Source organism: Rhincodon typus, chromosome 18, assembly GCF_021869965.1.
Source record: "Rhincodon typus isolate 14 chromosome 18, sRhiTyp1.1, whole genome shotgun sequence".
Taxonomy (NCBI): domain Eukaryota; kingdom Metazoa; phylum Chordata; class Chondrichthyes; order Orectolobiformes; family Rhincodontidae; genus Rhincodon; species Rhincodon typus.
In genome coordinates this window covers 37,083,528-37,105,364 of record NC_063349.1, presented here as the reverse complement: position 1 = coordinate 37,105,364, position 21,837 = coordinate 37,083,528, and the positions used below count along the sequence as shown (strand labels likewise).

At 39.1% G+C, this 21,837-nt stretch overlaps 1 protein-coding gene across 1 annotated transcript in view; it reads right to left on the bottom strand.

Moving 5' to 3' along the window:
* The window catches only part of ptprq (protein tyrosine phosphatase receptor type Q), a 173,279-nt gene that overhangs the window by 150,672 nt on the left and 770 nt on the right, over positions 1-21,837 (bottom strand). Inside the window, exons 2-7 of the mRNA XM_048607916.1 lie at positions 15,909-16,186; positions 14,030-14,290; positions 12,996-13,126; positions 12,582-12,711; positions 10,428-10,581; positions 8,152-8,258 (exon numbers count right to left, since the gene is read on the bottom strand). Of these exons, the coding sequence (XP_048463873.1) occupies positions 8,152-8,258; positions 10,428-10,581; positions 12,582-12,711; positions 12,996-13,126; positions 14,030-14,290; positions 15,909-16,186 (1,061 nt within the window). The remainder of the gene's footprint in view (positions 1-8,151; positions 8,259-10,427; positions 10,582-12,581; positions 12,712-12,995; positions 13,127-14,029; positions 14,291-15,908; positions 16,187-21,837) is intronic.

The window sequence follows — 21,837 nt, the reverse complement described above, 5'->3', positions numbered from 1 at the left end:
TCCTGCTCCTCTGATGCTGCCTGGCCTGCTGTGTTCATCCAGCTCCACTGCCTTCAGCTAACTGCTTAATTCAGAGAGGCAAAGTTGTTGATCAATGCTATACACACAAAGTGCAATAGTCATTCGTATTTATTCAGCTGATTAGCTACATTAACAGATTGAATTTCCAAACATGTATCACTTTTTCAAAGCCTCTATTATTAAGAAATAGGTTGTTTCATGCGGTAATTCGATGAAGCATTGTGCTATACTGCACAAAACAGAATTTCCATGAATCAACTTATCTAAAAATCATCAAGGATTATCAAAATGGTTCATCTGATTCATCCAAGGGTTTGCTCAATTAATCTCAGGAAACGCACCTAGATGCCAAACTGCTCCAAGATTACACATTTTTGTAAAATATTTAATCTTGGAAATCAGATTTTAAAATCACTAGATTTTAGAAAAATGTTCTACAGAGCTGATATTATCCATGTTATGGAGTGACACATAGTGAAACTGAATACTCAATGGGTGGCAGGTTTACAGTAAAAGGATAGACTGTTCATCAGGTGATCTGATATATCTTGTATCCCTAACACACCAAGATTTAATTTCAGATTATAGGAAATGTAGGTTTGACTATTGAAACTGTCTGTTGTGGTGAGCATGAGTGGGGATTCATGAGAAAGTCAATGAGGGAGCAGGCAAGAAAGGGGAAGCCACCATGACAGAAAGTGCAGCCAAAGGTCGCAGACCTAAAACATTAACAACTCTTGAACATTTCTAATATTTTCAGTTTTTTTTATTAGTGTTATCCTTGTTTACACCTGGTTGAATATGTTAATTAAAAAAATTATCATCCTTGTTTTAAAATCCTTCCATGTTCTCACCCACTTCCTATATCTGCATTCTCCTTCATAAGACTACAAGACCATAAGAAATAGGAGTAGGAATAGGCCATTTGGCCCCTCAAGCTTGCTCCACTGTTCAATGGGATCATGGCTGATCTGATATTCCTTAGTCCACTTTGCTGCCTTTTCCCTTAAAACCTTGATTCCCCACAGCCCTTGAACACTCCAAGATCTATACATACCTCCAATTCTGGACTCTTCATCATTCCTGACTTTAACCACACTTCTACTGGTGGCTTACCATTAAATATCAAGCTCCTGAGCGCACCTTGCCAAACCTCTCTACCTTTCTTTCTTCCTTTAAGATGCCCAATAAAGCTTATCGTCATCAATGGTGTAAAGTGTTGATTGATAACAACTGTGAAACAAATTTGGACTCTTTACTATGTCAAAAAACTGCTATATATTAATGGAAACTGTTTTTATCATCATTCATATATAACAATATCCCCACTTAAAACATTAATTAATTGGTTGCACACTGCTTTGGGAGGTCTTAATGCTGCATTTCTATGCTACTTCTCCCAATTGTTATTTGAACCTCAGCAGGAAAACCTTCAAAACCAGGGTGTCGACAGTCCTTCCAATGACACCACTGTTGTAGGCCAGATCTCAAACAATGATGAGGCAGAATACAGGAAAGAGATTAAGTGCTTAGCAGCATGGTGTAAAGACAACAATCTCTCCATTGATGTCAGCAAAATGAAGGAACTGGTCATTGACTTCAGGAAGTGGAGTGGGGTCGAGAGCGCCAAGTTCCTGGAAGTGATGGTCAACAACAATCTGTCCTGGTCCACCCGCATCCATGCAATGGTCAAGAAAGTACAACAATGTCTCTACTTCTACAAGAGACTAAGAAAATTTGGCATGTCTACAAGGACTCTAAACAATTTTTATAGATGCACCATAGAAAGCATCCTATCTCGATGCATCACAACATGGTATAGTAACTGCTCTTCCCAAGACCGCAAGAAACTACAGAGAGTCGTGAACACAGCCCAGGGCATCACACAGACCAGCCTTCCTTCCATTGATTCCATCTATACTTCCCACTGCCTTGGGAAAGCAACAAACATAATCAAAGACCCGTCCCACTCTGGTTATACTCTCTTTAACCCTCTTGCATTGGGCAGAACATATAAAAGTTTGAATGCATATATGAATAGATTCAAGAACAACCTTTTCCCCGCTGGTATCAGACTTTGAACAGACTTCTCAAATGTTAATACTGATCTCTCTCTCTCTGCACCTTCTCTGTGGCTGTAACACTGTGTTCTGCACTCTGTTCTGCACCCTGATGCACTTTATATGGTACGATCTACCTGCATAGCACACAAAACAACACTTTTCACTGTAACTTGGCATGCACAACATTAAATCAATGAATCAATCGAAATTAGAACAGTCGGGCGGAAGAAACCCGGTGGAAACTGACCTTTCATATGATTTAAAAATTTCATTGTGATCAAGAGGTTAAGAAAAATGGTCAAATTTCTTACTTGTTTTTAGCCTTTTCTCAACTATTTCACTCTCATCTATCCCTTTAATTGTTTTTATTTGAAATACATATTCCACTCCTGGAATGAGGCCTTCGATCCTGAAATTGTTGCCACGTAGTGTTGTTCTATATACATTTTCACTGATTCCAGATAAATGGTACGATAACTGGGAATAAAATCAATATTACAATTTCAGGGAACTGTACTTTGCTCCATCTGGTGTGTTGTAGTTGCAACAACATACCGAATTTGTGTCATTTCTGAAAATGTTGCGAATTATATGACACACAGATTGAATATACTTTCCAAAAAGCTATCAGAATACTGATTATTTTGTTTTTGTTATTTGAGGAAATCCAAGCCAACATATTTCACATAAATAGTTAGATCTCTAACATAACTATCTGAAAAGAAAGACGTGCTCAAAAAATATTTATACTCCAGTGCTTACAAAATATAAGCTTATTGTACAAAAGCCTGATCAACGTTAGAAGTTTTGTGTCATAACATTCTCTTTCTCTTTTCATGGTTATATTACTACATTTATATGGAATATTGAGAAAAGGGGTTTCTTCCATAACAGATCATCCATAACCTATACATTTAAAGATTGGAGAGTCATGGCCAGAATCTGTCGGTGTGGAGTTTGCACATTCTCCCCATGTCTGCATGGGTTTCCTCCGGGTGCTCCGGTTTCCTCCCACAGTCCAAAGATATGTAGGTTAGGTGGATTGGCCATGCTAAGTTGCCCGTAGTGTTCAAAGGATGTGTAGATTAGGGGAGTTAAAGGGGGATGGGTCTGGGTGGGATGTCCTGAGGGTCGGTATGGACTTGTTGGGCCGAAGAACTTGTTTCCACACTGTAGGGATTCTATGATTCCAAGAATCTCACTTTCGGTCTTGCCTTATATTTCACTTATTGAGCAAGTAGCCACATTATCATGCCCATTGTGGGTTTAGACGTGCACTGTTTGCTGACTTAAAGGGACATTGAAGCCAGATCCTCTGTTGCTGATCAGTGGTAGGTAGTTGGTGACAGCCTGAATGGTCAGCTTATATCATCAAGAAGATGTCTGAATGCCTGCAAGGCCTCATGGTCTAAAAAGCATAAAAAACATCCTCTCTCTGTAAAGTGATCTAAAATTCCTTAATACTAGTGAGACAAAGTAAGCCCATCCCATTAAGTTTGATTGGTTCATTGTTGTCATGGTATAGCTAGTTTAAGGGAGATTTAATTAAAAATCAACAGTCTGATCACAGTAATAATCAAAACAAACCAAAGAGAATATGATTTGAAAATAATGTATAAATGTTGTGATATATACTGCACTTGAAACAAAAGTCACAATTAATCGCATTTGTTTTTACTCTTTAGAATCATTTGTCGTAACTCATTATCATTACATTGGCTCAGTGGTTAGCAACGTTGTCTCACAATACCAGGGACCCAGTTTTGGTTCCACCCTCGGGTAACTGTATGTGTAGAGTTTGCATATTCTCCCCATGTCTGTGTGGGTTTCCTCCGGGTGTTCCAGTTTCCTCCCACAGTCCAAAGATGTGTAGGTTAGATGGTTTGGCTATGCTAAATTGCTCATAGTGCCCAGGGATGTGCAGGCTAGGTAGATTAGCCATGGGATTTGCAGGGTTACAGGGATAGGGTAGAGGGGTGGGTCTGGGTGGGCTGCTCTTCGAAGAGTCAGTGTGGGTTCAATGGACTGATTGGCCTGCTTCCACACTGTAGGGATTCTATGATTCTAAATTCTAATACCACAGAAGAAACACATTGTCTATTAATTAATTTTGAATGATAAGGAATTTAATCCAGTTTACGTATGCCTACATTGTTAGATGACCCATCTATTAATGCTTTCCTCATTAAATATTGAATTATGGCATCATTCCATTGATAGATCCTAATTTGCTTTCTACAGTTAAGGTGTAAACTGAGTAAAGCAACATTAAGCTTCTACACTCAGTCATAACAATGAAAACAAAGTATTCAGTAATTATATTTCCTATTGGGTGAATGCACTTCCAATAGAAAATTGTACAGTGGTTAAAATTTTCTTAAGAGATGCTTCACTCACCTCAAAAATATCAAAATTGCCTCTTGGAGGCTTCCAAAATAGGTATACCGAGTACTCATCCTGTTCAACAAACTGCAAGTCCACAGGAGGTTCTGGAACTAAGAAATTTATACAATAGTTTATTCTCAGTATTGCTCTGCAATGCAGGATGCATATTTTATATATAGATATCACACAATAGCTAAGGCATATTGATTAATATTTGCCTTTAAAAAGTACTTTTGTTCAATTTATTCATGGGTAGTGGGCATTGCTGCCTGGGCCATGGGCTATATTGCCCATCCTTAATTGCCCTTGAAGAGGTGGTGGTGAACTGCCTTCTTGAACTACTGTAGCCCATTTCGTGTAGACAAACCCACAATGCTGTTAGGGCAAGAGATCCAAAATTTGGACCCAGTGACAAGAAAGAACGGTGATATATTTCCAAGTCAGGATAGTGAGTGGCTTGAAGGGGAACTTGCAAGTGGTGTAATATATTATTAAGAAATGAATGTAAGTATCATGTCTCAGACACTCAACTGTGCAGGGTCCAATTCACAGTATTGTCAAAAAGAAGGCATCCGAAACCCTTGCCTACTTCAGACGTTAACTATTTTGCATACATCAAAAAGGGATCTTACAGTTGGTTGAAACCCCACTCCAAACTGACAAGGAATGTCACTACTAGAACCTCTTTCTGCCTAGCACCACTGTCCCCCACCCAAACACACACACATACATAAACTAACCTAGTCTCGGCCCTGCCCAGTTACCACTAACCATGACCCTCCTTCTGGCCCACTGCCATGCTGCATGACAGTCACCATTACTCTCCTGAAACATTGTTTTCCTTCCCTATTATCTCCCTTCTAGTTTGCCATCCTCCTTTGTTTCCTGATCACCCTCTGTCCCAGACACTTTAATCACTCAACTTAAATGGAATGCTGCTGACATCAAGAAAGCCTGATCTTTGACTCTTCTTTTAACAACAAGTTGCCTAGGGATACCTATTAGGTGTCCGCAGATAATCTTTGTGAGCCTGCAGAATGAACTTTAGATCCATTCATTCAGGAACAGGGACAATCTCTGAAGCAATTTTAGTCCCTCAAATTCAGCAGCTGACTACAACTAAAACATTAATTAATGGACATTAGCACTTTAAACATACCGGTTTCAGAAAAAAATCTTAAAACCACCTCCTGTCTGAATGAGATTGTAGCTGAATGAATATGGAAAGAAAGCGATAAATTTCTGGAGAACTGGTAGATCCAATTTTTAGGCAGATCAAGATTTGGACAACTAGCTTTCATAAAAACAGGCAGAAGCCTAATGAACCAATGTCAATGGGGTCAATTTTTTTGATGCAGTTAAAACCCCAACATGATTTTGAAGGTTACTACGTCCTCAACCACATTTGACTGATTCAAATAGGTATCTTATTATTTCCAATGGTGCTTAAACAGCTCAGGGAAACATAGAAAGCAAATCTGGTTAAATTTTACTTAATTCTTTTGGGGTTTAAGTCTTCACCATTCCTTCATTATCCCATTTTTTTGATGTTGAAATAAGCTGCTCTATTGACCACCCTCAATCCCTCATTTTTCCATTCCCTGTTAAGTGTTGCAGGATGCCTAACATTTGTGTCTGTCATTCTGGATTTCCCACCCTTCCAGTGGCAAGCTGTCATTAAGCAGATTAATCAGACCTGCTAGTTCACCAATTCAATGTTTTTATTAAAAAAAATTCCTATTTTTCTAATCAACCTGGGCAGAGATGTGATTACACATGTCTGCAGCAGATGGGATTTGAAGCCAATCTTCCTGGCCCAGGGCTAAGGATGCTATCACTGCACGACAACAGGGCCCCCAGTTCAGAGCTCATTAGCCTGAACACTAAAACCATTGGACGGACTTCTGATTTAATTGCTGCTTTACATTAGTCTGACTGGGGAAAATGAAGCACTGGCTAAGTTACAATTTTAGTTGATGTAGTTGAGCAAGTTCAAATGTTCTCTTTTCTTAGGGTTCCTTTAAATTTCCATGTTACAGATGCAAATTTGACTTGATTTTAAGTTGTGTAAATAAAGACTGATTAATGCTTAGAAGGAATTTCAAATATAAGCAATAGAAAGCTTCTGTCTCATAAGCTCATTATTGGATAGCTTCTGTTACTTAGCAGCCAAATTGTTAGATGGAAAAGTATTCATGAAGGAAGTAACACATCTTGAGAGCAGGAGAAGAGGACATTACCTTACACAAACAATTCTTAGTTCCAAATATAAATGCAGGGAGACTTCTAATCGCTGGTAATTAGCACTAATCAAAAAAGAAAGCAACCAAGTCTGTTTCACATTTAATTATGTCGCATACATATAAGTATGCACATGCAAAAAGAGTGGCAAAGTGAATTTCCTAATTTAAAAGGCTGTAGAATTAGGTAGGATCAGCTGGGAAAGTTTCCTGATGGTAAGACCCGATGGCTAGACTACATGGCTAAACAGGAAGACAGTGAGGCAGGAAAAGCCAATTGTGAGTCAAAAATAATATTATTGATCACTTGGATACAGGTGAATGGAATTAAGTAAAGCTTTAGTGATCAAACGTGCAGCAACAGGGGATTATAGGATATCAGATCTCTGTCATGTGAAAGCTGGGCAGTGTTGAAGTATGGAGATGCTGGATCAGTGTTTTGCAGCTGCCTTCCATAGGAGGTTGGAAAGAGTTTACAACAGTCTGAAGGCACAGGTCTGAGGGGGAGATGCTGACGGAAGGGAAAGTTTGATGCAACAGTCTAAAGGACACAGATCAGAATGTGGACCTCTAGCCAGTCTCATGTCTTGTCAACATAAATTCAGTACATGATCTCTTCAGTACTGGAAATAACTTGTAAACTATGTGATAGCAAATATATATGATAAGGCGATGGACGAGTGGTATTATCACTGGACTGTTAATTCAGAGACCCAGATAATGTTCTGGGGACCCAGGTTCGAATCTCACCATGGCAGATGGCGGAATTTGAATTCAATAAATATCTGGAACTAAGAGTCTAATGATAACCATGAATCCATTGTCAATTGTTGGGAAAAACCCATCTGGTTCACTAATGTCCTTTAGGAAAGGAAACTGCCATCCTTACCTGGTCTGGCCTACATGTGACTCCAGACCCACAGCAATGTGGTTGACTCGTAACCACCCCCTGGGCAATTAGGAATGGGCAATGATTGCTGCCTAGCCAGCGATGCCCTCATCCCATGAATGAATAAAGGAAATAAATAACCAAACAGCAAACTTTGATTTATCGAAAACTCTGTTATTTTATAATGGATAATCTCATAGAACTCTGATAATGGAAGAAGATGAATGCTATTTTATGTATGAACATATAACTCAGCCTTCCATCTTTAATGGAGATCATCATGTTGGACACATGAGAGGAGCAGCCAAGGGAGGCATCTGGAGGCATCAGAAGCAAAACCCTTGAGCAGAGCAGAAAAAAGGCCCATTCAAGCTGTGTAACCAGATGTGCTCACTGCATCATTTTCCTTAATTAATCGAAATGTGATTGCATTTGGCCAGCCCCTTTCTGCCTTCTCAAAATTCTCAAGCTGATTTTGGTTCCACTAGTGTGATTCCTAGTTCCTGGATTAAATTCAGCCCTAAATATTTTTAGTTCTGTAACAGGAACTCACTTGTTGTAACATTGATTGTAGTGGGATGGCTCTTCTTTGTTGAACTTGTGGTCTCAATACTTACAAAATAGATGGTACCTGGTAACAGCTTGACATAACTATATGTTCTGTGTAATATACAAAGTACAATTATTAATTAAACCAGTCAATGCTGGAAGTACTCAATATGACAAATAGCATATGTGAAATTTTACTCAACTTACTACAAGTTTTGGGATTAAATCCTCAATGCAATGTTTAAAAAATCCTTTTAAAGAAGTTAACATTTCCACGTGAATTTTTAATTGAATGGAACTACATTACGAAAATTCAGGAGGTACGATCATTATCTCGTAAGTGAGATGGCCTGAAAGCTCATTACTAATGAAGTCACTATAGTTATAGTTAACAACAGAAAAAGGAATAAAATAAAGTTCCCAGGGTTTCATACCATCTGTTTATAGCTTACACAAAAAAATCTCATTAAAAAGGTGAAGTATTGCATTAAGCATTTTAATATTTTAATTTACTATTAGACAGGAAGCATCCTGTCAGAGAACATTCAGCCCAAAGTCAAGACTAGGTCAAATGAACATTTTGCGACGATGACTGGTAGGTTTTTGCTGGCAAAGACATGAAAGGTTAGAAAGCCAAGGCAGTTGTAACGAAGTCAAGATAACAGATGCGTTAATTGAATGGCAGCAAATAATGTTTGAATGGCTTAGGGTCGTTGAAGATTGGTGTTGGTGGACTTTCCAGAGCATGCGCTCTCCTTTGGTAGTCCCTTCCTGAAAAACGTCCAGGTACTTTATTAGGACCAGCCGATGAGTTCTCTTACTCAATTTAGGTCTACTGGGACTCCTTTGCTGTCTCAAGCCCACATACTAGCAGCAACTACAATGGTTCGCTGGCCTGGATCCTGATGAAAATTATAACCATTTGGCCGAGGCTTGGTTTTGTTTTGGGGTTTTGCTGTGGGCTGACCTAGATCTCTTCTGTTCACAATATTTCTTGAGTGAAGCTGTACAATTTTCTTCACTCAAGTGGTGTTCGCTAAGATCAGTCAGACTGGTGAGGGTATTCAGTTCCATTGGAATACCCTACAACTTGTATGCTCCACTTGCCGCATTTTCCAATAATAAAGCCAGTGTAGTGCCTGTTTGAAGTCCACTTGGGCTTCAGCTAGTAGGTGTTTTTGCATGGTTACATCATTAATCCCAAATACCAATGGTCTCTAAGCAACTCATTAAGGATTAAACCAAAATCACACGCCTCTGCCAGTCATCTAAGTTTAGCCAAAAATCCCAATATGGATTCTGATAGTTTTTGAATTGCTGACTAAAACCGATAGCATCTCAGAATTACAGGAGGCTTGGAAACTTCGCATTCCTTAACTAAATTCGTCAACTCTTGAAAGGCTTTAGTATCTGGTGCCTCAGGGAAAGGTAGGTTCCTAATAAGCAAAAAAGCTGCATGTCTACAAGCTGTCAGGAGAATTACTCATGCCTTTGCATCTGCCCCATTTGCCCGGAAAAAAATAACGCATTCTTTCCATATAGTGGGCCCAGTCTTTGACAGCAGGATCAAATGTGTCAAACTTCCCAGCCAGGGCTCCCTGATTGGACCAGATTAACAACCCCAATCAGGGAACTCATATTCTATGAGGTCCATCTCATTACAATCACTACACCTCCCACGACATCTACACTTCACTACATGTCCACACCCCTCCCTTCTGGGTCCTCACTCCACCCCATGTCCTCACTCTCTCCATCCCATGTCCTTACTCCCTCTAATCAAACCCTGTGTAAATATGACACCTATGTTTGCATACGCACCGTGCAGCCTTTGTGTATGATGTTATCGACACTGTACATATCGATGTAGCTGATCTCCCATTGTGCGTATGTGCGTTTCTGGATTAATACGCATGCGTAGTGCCCACAGTAGTGGGTGTCAGCAAGCACTGCCTATGCATTCTTAAACCTCCACCTGAGCAAGTAAACTGGTTCTCAGCTTTAGTTTCTCATTAAAAAGACAACACAGTAACAATGCACTCCCTCAACTATGCACTACACAGCTGAATGAATTGTCAAAAGACTAATATTTCTAACAACATATTATGATTTAATGTCATAATCTTTATAAATATACAGAAGTGGAAGTTTCAATAATTGTGTATATACTATTCACAATTCAATTCCTTTCAACTGGGAACATAACCATGTAACTCAGACCATTAATTGCATGATAAACCTAAGAAAATCTGAATTTTTATAATGCTGTTAACTTCTTACCGTGAGTGAGTGAAAGGAATGTTGACAACCTGGTGGATTGTTTTGCTGGATAATGTAAGATTATATCCATCAAATACATGAGCAGCTTGAAGCCAGCTGACAGTTACTGATTGAGAAGTCTTGTTATAATTCAAATACTCCACTGGACTCGGCACTAAAATAGCATAAAATAATATACTATTAGAGAATATGAATTCATAAAATATAGATTTAAATTCTTTATTGATTGCTAAAATTATTAAGGATGGTGATTGGTCAGTAGCACTGTCAGATCATTCAGAAACAAATCCAGAATCCTGGTTTAATATGGAGCACAGACGTATTGGTCCAATTGCAAGTAAAAGAAAATTATTTCAATTACCATACATTTTTGTGTAAATATTTAATTTTTGAGACTCAGATTTAAGGAAAAAATGTTAGGGGTCACTTTTTAGGGGGAGTGGAACTGGTGGAGGGGTGTAAGTTGTAAGGCATCTATATTTGCCATTTATTGTCTCGCTCTGTGTTTTTCATTTAGAACCTTCCCAAACCCTACTGGGAGGATGCAGCACCATCACCTGAGCATTTGATTATAATGCTGGTTGGGGGTCAGGGAAAGGCAAGGCTTACCCATTGGAAAATAGCATGCTGACTATTTTCAGCCTTTGACCTAAGCCTTAGTGCAGGGGCCCCAGTTCCCAAGACCAGACCATCCCCTCCTGCTGAACATGATAATTGAGGACATGTTTGCTCTGGAGGTTGGTCCCTACACACTTCTGCTATGTGTGCTGTTTATTACTCTTCCCAAAACTATTACATTCTTCCCTCTAAAAATTAGAATCAATCTAAATTCTTCCTGCTTTAACTGGCAGCCAAGAGGATTTATGCCATGTTTAACTGTTTCAGTGAATACTGAATTGAAGTTTTTGATATGGTTGTAGCGATCATACCTAGTTCTGCAACTTTGAGTTTTCATTCCTGAAAATATAAGTTTGACTTTACCATGAGCTATTTGGTTAAAAAAAAACTGCAGTTACTTAGGCTGAAAATTTTTGAGATTGGCTTATGCATGATTATTTTTTAAAATAATATATGCAGTAGGTTCTGTACTCTTAAGTTTAAAAAACAAGTGTGTTGCATGTACTCAATGGCATCATTGTTTGCTATTGTTATGTGGGGTGCTTGAATTGTACCCAATTCCAAAGGTCCTGTGAGTGCAACTACTTTATCAAATTCAAAGGAAAATAATCAGGTAGAGTGTTAAACAGACTGCATATTGGCTATGTGTCCATTTCCACATTACAGGTGGTGACCAATTTCATCCCCAAGAATTAATGTAATGTAAATCTGAAATGTCCCGTGAAAAAGGTCATTTAAAGGTGTTAATGAAAAACAACAAGCATTTGTTACTTAAACATATCTACATAATAAGCTTACACATTAATTGTGACTGATGTGATTGTTTATTTTGGTATCAACCGTCTCTATGAATTGGAATGAGCTTAGTTTGACTCCAGCATTATAGTTTCCCCCATCCAATTCCCAGTTAAACTTCTGACTTGAGTATAAGTGTTATCTTCCAGCTGAAATCAGATGAATTTCCTCAAAATGTAGCATAATCTGTCCATCTCGCTGAATGAAGATGAAATCTTAGAAAGGGTCATTAGCATCATTCTCACTAGACAGACAGTCAAGGCTGGACCAGGTTCTATTCCCTGCCCATTTTGCTCCAGCCATTAATGTTGGAGTTTTGAATGACTTCATTCAACTCTTCCAAAGTCCCTCCATAAACCTTTTCACTTAACCTTTTCTCTTTGAAGTTTTCTTAAAACTCATTTGTTTGAACAGGCTATCTAATCATCACTCAAATTAACCCTCAATGACTCAGTTTCTATTTTCATCTCTATTTCTATTCATGTGATACCCTTAGGTTCTAAAAATTGTTGTGTTTTTGTTAATGATGTAGAATTTTGCTTGCCTAATTTCCATTAACATTTCTAAGCTTGAAAACAAAATTACAGATGTCAGCTATAAATAAAAGGGAGGCCCTTCAATATTGATTTTGAGATTTCCTTACCAATTAACACATTTTAACTACTACACTGAATCAAGTTAACTCAAGAGAAAATATAAGCTATTTTATTTGCAATAAGTATTAACAAAAGACATGCTTACTTGTACGTATTAACTTTTTCACTGGTTTGCTATCTCGAAAGCCTTCCTTTTCTGTCCGAAGTGAAATATCATGCAGCTTTCCTGGGATCAGGTGTATGAATACTGCACACTCCTGGTCAACTTTTTGAACCTAAAATGAATAAACAACACAATAGACATGTTGCGTTATAGATCTATAATGTGATATATGTATGATTACCATACATATTTAACTAATGACATAAATATGGCTAGGAATTCTTTTAATAAAAGCCATATTTTGCCAAAACAGTACAGCAACTATCAATAGTCTAATTGTACTAACAGCTGTTAGGTGCATTTTCAAACTAGGTTACTTTTGAAGGGTTAAATGTTAAAAATGTCACATGCTATATACAGTGCATTTTTAATGAACCAAGAACAATTTGAGGTTACCACAAGCTGTGTATCACAGTTTAGACATTGCACTTCATATTGGTAGAAATGGCCTTCTGCTTTATCCCACAGTAATTCCAGTGATGTTTCTGTGACTATTCCTTCACGTAAATTAGTGGGTGATGCCAAGCCTAGAATAAAAATACAACAATAATTAACATATGAAAAGAAATTTCATGGGTCCACATCAGATTGACTAGTACACATTTACAGATGAATCGATTTTGTAGTCAACTGTCATTCAAATATTTGGCAAAAATGTACTTCCGTATTATTGGGTGAACTTAGTTCATTTTTATAATGCATTGTTTCTGCTTTCTAAATTTATTGAACTAAGTGAAGACATTCTGACAATGAAATATTTATTATAGGTTTATGGACTTGGCTGAGACATTCTTTCCTGTCTAACAGTGCTGATCATTTCCTTTTGGAGGCTAAGTAGTTAATGGTTAAAGGGCTCTCATTTCACACAATATCCAACTCTACAGTAACATAACTCATGAGTTTGACAATTAGAAAACTTTGCAATCTGAACAAGATATTGATATCTCTAGCAGGCATGCTTTCTTTTTATCCTGTTTAAAAACAGATAAAGGAAACATTTGATATGCTGACACCAGGTATCAACTATAAAGTTGATTTATTTCACATTGACTGGGTGCTCAAGCAATAGTTATGACCAAATTCACTTCATTTGATTATATAACCTGACTGTACAATAACACAATATGACAAATTCACCAAGCTTCCCACTTCAGCCCTACTCAAATTAAATTATTTTCAAATGCCAATTCGCATAAAAAAATCTAGGACCTAAAACTTAGTCAAAGTTTGCCTTCGGATTTCAATTTCTAATAGTATCATTTTTTTCCCCGAAATAAATTGTGATTACCTCTTGCATCGAACACAACTCTATTTTCAAACCTTGTGAAAACATGGTCAAGAATTGGTCAACCATGACACAATGCACTGTAAAATGTTGAAGCTCATACTCAAGTTTCAGATGTTTGAAAATAGCAACCAGAGATACTTACATGTTTTCACAACAGGAACTCTGTAGGCTTTGCTCCTCATGTTGCCACTAGTTGCATAAACAGCAATGTTATATTCTTTGCCTGGTGTCAGGTTTTCTAGGGTTATATTAACATCAATGCTCTTTATAGGCATCCTTTTATTTCCATTTTCATACATAATATTAATTCCATCAAATAAGCCAACTTTTGGCATTCCAATATAGAGCACAGCTGAGTGAGTCTGAATATCAATGGGAGCAACAATTTCAATTGGGTTAGGCTCTGAAATAGAAACAAATTGATTTTGCAATTTAAAAAAATCTCCAGATCAACAAGATTGAAATGGTTCATTCAGGAACTAACATGGACACGAATGAGGGTTTTAGCAGAGATTGGATTAGGCAGGGTGGAGACAGGTGATGATGTAGGTATTCTTTGCATTGGAGAGAATCTGAGGTTGGAAGCTCAGCTCAGAGTCAGCTAAGGGTACAAAAAGTCTCGTTCAGTCTGAAACATTAGCCTGAAAGGTGAAAAGAATCAGTCGGTACAGATTTTATTCTGTTGTCAAAGAGAATGGGCAGAATCTTGTTGTGGCATCGGCAGTGTCACCAGCCAATTGGCCAATCAGCAAGCAAGATGCTCGACTGAAGGGACTTCCACTAGATTCAAAACCCTGGGAACAAGTCCCACCTAACAACAGCTGCTGGTCAATCACAGCTCAGCAATTCTTGTGAGCTCAGCAACACAAGAGACCATGGCTACTGCTACAAGATCACCCTTTTTCCTGGTAGTCCCAGGATTGCAGAGGACCCAAGCCATGGGTAAGTAAGCTGAGGAATGTGGAGGGTTTAGTTTCTGCTGGGGACATGGGGAGAGGGAGACAGTGGATCAGAAGCAAGAACAGAGAGTTAAGTGTCAGCAACCCTCCTAATATTCAGTCCTTTTGATTAGACACTGATTGCCTTTGTTGAAGGGACACCACTCACCGAGTTGACAAGTGGCTGCGCAGTTTGACCTATCGTTCGTGCTGCATGATGCCAGGCCCATTTGTAGTTGGGTTAATCCCGGTGGCAGCAGGATGAGGTATTTAAGTTGTCTTCAAAGATGTCAGGCTGGATCATATCGTGAAGGTGGACTCCTGCACCCTGGCATAATTTTCAAGGAAGAGCTCACCGCTGTTCAGCTGGCTCAGCCCACTTAAACTTTTCATTTGACGGCACTTTATTTAGTTTGAGGCCAGACTTTCAAACGTCTGTAGGGACAAGGTCCACCTCTAGAGTTGCCAGCCAATTATAGGCCAGCAGCTCTCCATCAGTGGCCACCAACAAGAAGAAATGGAACCATGGATGTCCCAAAATAGGATAAGTCCACAATCTCACCAGTACCAGGTTGGTTGGCAATATTGGTTGGCAGTATTTCAGGACTAAACCAAAGATGATATTGCACAACAATAAAGCATCAGAGGTAACTCTAGAACTTTATGCCAAATCAATCCATGATTATTCTAAAAAATGTAAAATCAGTCATTACTGATAAATATTCATTTTTTTTTCAGAAACATGAATGCAGCACACTAAGGTTCCATGATGAACACATGCTTGCACCCATGAGTTCCTCCTAATAATAGTTCCCATCATGGGGACCTCAGTTTCATGCAAACATGTCCCAAAAGGCATCACCAGCCTCAACATGATGGAGATTTGTACCACCAACCACGGCTCACTCTTTCATTGCAACAAAGGTTCTCCAAACAAAGAAGGTTCCTCCATAGACATCAAAGCCAACCAAAGGACCTAGATTCTCCCTGTGAAAACCAATAGGCCTCATTTTCCTAGCAGACTAATGAATCACTACTACACAGGGGCCCTAGTAACTCTTAAATGTTAAACCTCTGACTTACTTGTAGTTTGTGTAATAAATTTTGGTTCGCTTCTCTTCCCACTCTTTATTGCCATCACCTCAATGTCATATGTGACACCCGGGATTAGAAAATCAAATTGAAATACCATTGTATTTGTCACTGAATATTGTTTTACTTCATTGTTGCCATTGCTCAGTTTTATTTGTAGATAGTATTCATCACTTCCTTCTAACGGTGGCTCCCAGTGCACAATGATTCTGTTCTCCCAAACATCAGTGTTGTCAATATGAATACGGACTGGAGGACTAGGAGCTAAACTCACAATAAAACATAAATAATTAGTCAACTCTAAATGAAAGATTAGTTTTATTGTAAAAACTCTAAAGCTTTAAGTTGATTATAATTCATATTGATCTATTCCATTTCAACATTAAAGTCAAGCACATAATACAATCATTTTGCCAATTTCTCAGTGTTCCTGATGGTGCAGAAGTCCTTCTAACTGCATTTTTTTTGCAATTAAAGAGAAAAATCTACCAGAAGTTACCCAATAAAAATACAATTTGATATAGAAACATACAAAATATGACAAAGTTTGATGTGATTGCAAATGAACATAAATACATGCCCTGTCTTTTAGATGGAAGTAATTTACCTCAACAGCTATATTTACCTGTACTTGCAAGCAATGGTCCTTCAGCACAACTTAGTGATCCTCCTTCAGCCACTGTCTGTACATAAAATTTGTATGAGTGGAATGGTTTGAGATTTCCAAGTACTAAGGATGTTCTGTCCCCTTTAACATTTTCAGTTCCTTGACTTTTTGATCCAAATACCATATAACTAACAAGATAGTGATGAAATGATGCATTCTCTGATTCATCTGGAGGACTCCAAAGCACCTCTACTGCAGTGGATGATACTTTTCCAAGAGTAATATTTTTTGGTGGATTGGGTCCTATTTAACAGGGAAAATATAAATTTCTATAAATAAATATAAAGTTTTATGTTTTTGTACAAGAAACAGTTAGGCACTGACATTGCAGCAAAAATATTGTAAGAAGTCAGGGAACCCAAGTCACATCCCCTAGTCTGGCTTTTCTCATTTTCACTGGGACGATATTGGGGTGGTTTGCAGTTCGCGCAAATGCAGCTCCCAGAGGAAGTTGGCCATTTAAATGATCAGCTGTCTCCACTGAAATTGGATCTTGAAGTTCCTGGTATCTGGAAGTTGACATGTAGAGAGTAGATCAGATAAGGACATATCTGTTATTAGTGTATTTCTTCTGGAAAGCCAGGGTATGCCTTTAGAGAACTGAATTGCTACTGCATCATGGTTTCAGGCCATTTTAGGAGCAAGGCTTAGGTGGTGGACATCAGGAATCGTTTGGAGATGGGGGTCAGGGGTTACTTGGGTGTCTAGGAGATGGTCTTTAGACTACTAAGTGTGGATAAGGATGTGCATAAAGAGTGCATAAACCCTTGAAACTGACAAAATTCTACTCCCCAAATGTAACCTGGAAACATTGTTTATGCAATGTATGTTTGGATAAAGTTTCATAATTCAGAGGTCCTAAAGGTGGCATGACATTGACCTCCTTGAGTTGTCTTCACATCACACTGTATGAGGGCATAACATGAGGCTTTATTATGAAGGACATGAGGGCTCAGGAGTTCCTTCAGTAGAACTACATGATCTTCTTGAACCCTCCTCAGAGAATGCCTACACATTCTTCTGACAAAGATGTCTCCATGTCTGGAACTCATGTGACTTGGCTTCAAATGTGAAGACAGCGCAGGAAACAGCTATTACAATTAGTCAGCAAGCCCAGCAGGAAAGGTTATATCCAGCAGCTGCCAGACATTCTCCAAAGCTAATGTAGCTGGAAGGATTAGTAGTTTAGGGAAAGGAGGTGGGTGAGAACTGTTGAGTCAACACAATGTATTCAATAATGAGATTTGCAGTCCTTGAGTCTTGATGAGATGTGTGGGCAGTGGTGCATGTTCCATTAAATGACGACATAGTCTGACCAAGGCCACTATCAGTGTCCAGACTGGCCATGTCTGATGTTGTGAACTCTTGGTGGTCTGCAGAAAAGAATGATCCTCTTCTCCATCAACCAATCACCAGCACCTCCAGGTTCTGTTCCACAGTGGGGAGCTAAGTTGCCTTTCTGGGCCATTTCCTCAGTGATAGCTACGCAAGACCATAATGTGAGCACCAGTGCCCGGGTAATAGCATCTGAATTGGTGCATAGCTAGTGGCAGTGCAAGAATGTAAGTAGGCCCCTCCAGGGGTGAGCATTTCTGCATTTCCCACCATGCAATTCAACAAGAAAGCCACCGAAAAGACCAAATGAGGTGAAGGACAGAAGATGCTATGATAAAAGTCATTCTTGTCCTTGACAGACTGACAGCCATGTATCTCACTTTACAAAACTTTTTAAATGAAAATAGGGGGAAAAAATCAGGCAGAAATTCCCTATGTGGTAAATGTTGATGTATGGAAGAAGGCACTCGGTTGATATAGAACACAAGTGGCACTTGAGCTGGGTAGAGGGGAATAGATTGGCGTGGGAGGGATGAGGGGCCATTGAGGTGGGAAGATAGGCTTAGGGCAGCTTTGATGGGGCATGGAGAGTGAGCTGGTGAGCGCAGGAGGGATGCTTTCTGTTCTAATCTGTATTTTCAAATGTTAACATAGCTTTGGACCCCAAAGGCAAGCTTTCCTCCAAGCCTGCCATGGGAACAAGCAGCATTATCCAGCCCACTTCTGAACCAAAAATCAGAATTGCAGGAAACTATTTTTGAAGGTCAGATTTATGGAACCTAGAATTCTTACAACGCTGCACCCAACCCAGCAATGAATATTGGGACCATAGAAAACAAAAATCAACCACAACTAAAAATGAAGAAATTTTCAATTTAATTTTAAAAAATTAAACATTATATCTATTTTCCACTGTGTTGTGTTAGGCAGATTTGAACTTTAATATCAATGAGTGCTTTTATTATTGTTTTCCAAAAGTATAGATATTAGTTTGATCCAGGACTGAATGAATGTAGATGGTGGACAAGAGAATCTAATCTTTTTGTTCAAATCTCATTTTGTTTGTGGTTGCATTGCAATGAAATCTACAGTTTAATTTGTAAAGTTCCAAACCTTAAGTAAGGTTTTAACAAGGTCTCTAGTGCAAGAGTAGTTGGATTTATTTCATGAATAAAGCAGCTGAAACTGGTTCCTCTATAACTGGATTACCTTGGCCTTTTGTCTAAGGCATGTGTAAAAGTAGCCAATTTCGTGCAACTTAGCACTTGTTGCAAGTAACAATACAGTGCTGGGAGTTGGTGACGAAGGATTTAAGGGAGGAAGGAAAAGAAGTGCTTCTTTATCTTTGATTTCACTTTTTCAGCTTCAAAGAACTATTTTCACTCCACTCACTGGAAAAGAAGCTAGTTTATTAGTCAGTATTTGTTAAGTGATGAAGGGTATTATGTTCCTAAGGTTCAATTAACTTGTAAAGAGGTTTAAAAAAAAGTAAAAACATAAGTAAATATATACATGAATGACACAATTAAGGATTTATTTAAAACACATCAAAATTGGCAGAATAGGTGATCTATCACAGCTGCAGCATGTGGGGAGTTCTGGATGTCAATGTGATCATGAGCAAACATGTTGCAGTAAGTAGGAGATAGAAAGGACTGCAGATGCTGGAAGTCAGAGTCAATAAAACACGGAGCTGGAGAAGCACAGCAGGTTAGACAACATCTGAGGAGCAGGAAAGTCGACGTTTTGGGTCTGGACCCTTCATCATCAGGGTCCTGATGAAGGGTGCAGACCCAAAACATCAACTTTCTCACTTCTCAGATGCTGTCAGACCCTCTATGCAGTAAGTGCTAGACATTTGAACAGCTTTAGCTCAGAGTTTCTAAACTGGAGGCTTAACTATTGATATTGTAATGCATCAGAGTGAAATTTTCTAAGATTCTTTGTACCACAAGACAGTCACACCTCTTAGGTCAGGGATTTCTGATTTCATCGGTGTTTGGGGAGAGGAGAGTGAGACTGTGAGTGAAGCAAGTCAGGAACCCAGGGGGAAGGAGCACAGGATGTTCAGCCTTTTCAATTGCCCACAAATTTGAATGTCTGTCAGTTTGCCTGGATGAGACATTGAGGGCTGCAAAGAGAATTAGCCAACAACTCATGATAATGTGGTACAGGAAGCTACTCAAGTGAGGAAGGAAGAATGAATGTCATGGTAGTAGTGGAATGTATAGTGAAGGGGATTGACAGTAAAAACTGCAAGTCCAGAGGAACTGTAGATTAATGAGTCTGACATCAGTAGTGGGTAAGATGTTGGTGGGGATTCTGAGAGATAAGATTTACACACATTTGGAGGGGCAAGGGCTGATTAGGGATAGTCACATGGCTTTGTGCATGGGAAATTGTGTCTCACAAACTTGAGTTTTTTGAGGGCATAACCAAAAAGATTGACTAGAGCAGAGCAATTGACATTGTCTACATAGACTTTACTAAAGCCTTTGACAAGGTTCTGCATTGTAGACTAATGAGTAAAGTTAGATCGCATGAGATTCATGGAAAGCTTGCTAATCGGATACAAAATTAGCTTGACTGTAGGAGACAGAGGATGGTGGGGAGGTTATTTTTCAGACTGGAGGCTTGTGACCAGCAGTGTTCCTCAGAGATCAGTGCTGATTCCCTTTTGTTTGTCATTTATATAAACAATTTGGATGAGAATTTAGGAGGAATGGTTAGTAAGTTTGCAGATGGCACCAAAATTGATGGTATAGTCGACAGTGAGGATGGTAATCTAAGATTACAAAGGAATCTTGATCAAATAGGACAATGGGCAGAGGAGTGGCAGATGGGGTTTAGTTTGGATAAATGTGAGGTATTGCACTTTGACAAAACAAACAAGGGCAGGACTTATACAGTTAATGGTGGGGCCCTGGTTGTGTTGTTGAACAGAGAGATCTAGGGTTCAGGTACATAGTTCTTTAAAAGTTGTGTCACAGGTAGACAGTGTGGTTAGGAAAGCATTTAGTAGAAATGTCTTCATTGCTCAGACCATTGCCTATAGGAGTTGGGACATGGTACTGGATATTGGTGAGGCCACTTTTGGAATACTGTGTACAGTTCTGAACACCCTGTTATAGGAAGGATATTATAAAATTGTAGCGGGCTCAAAAAAATTTACTAGGATGTGGGCAGGACTGGAGGGTTTGAGTTATAAGGAGGGACTGGATAGCTTGGGACGTTTTTTTACTGGAGCGTAGGAGTTGAGGGGTGACCTTATGGAGGTTTATAAAATCATGAGGGGCATAGATAAGGTGAATAGCAAGTGTCTTTTCTTTAGGGTGGTGGAATTCAAAACTAGAGGTCATATTTTTAAGGTGAGAAGAGAAAGATTTAAAAGGGACATGAGTGGCAACTTATTCACACAGAGGGTGATTCATATGTGGAATGAACTGTCAGAGGAAGTGGTAGATGCAGGTACAGTAACAACATTTAAAAGACATTCGGACAGGTACAGCAGGTTTAGACAAAAATGGGCCAAATACAGGCAAGTGGGACTAGTTTACTGAAGGAGGGTCTAGGCCCGAAACGTCAGCCTTCCTGCTCCTCTGATCTGCTTAGCCTGCTGTGTTCATCCAGATCTACACCTTGTTATCTCAGATTCTCCAGCATCTGCAGTATTCTGGGATTAGTTTAGCTTGGCAAACTTGGTCAGCATGAATGAGTTGGATCGAAGGGTCTGTTTCCATGCTGTATGACTCTATGAGCCTGTAGCTGTGTTGCCTGTCAAGTGGTTTGGGACAGCTGCTCAGGGTTATAGAGGAACATGTTTGGAAGGGGGCAGATCCAATTTTTGTAATCAATGCAGGTGCCAAGGCCATAGGCAGGGCAAACAGAGAGGTTCTACAGAGTCGATATAAGGCCCAG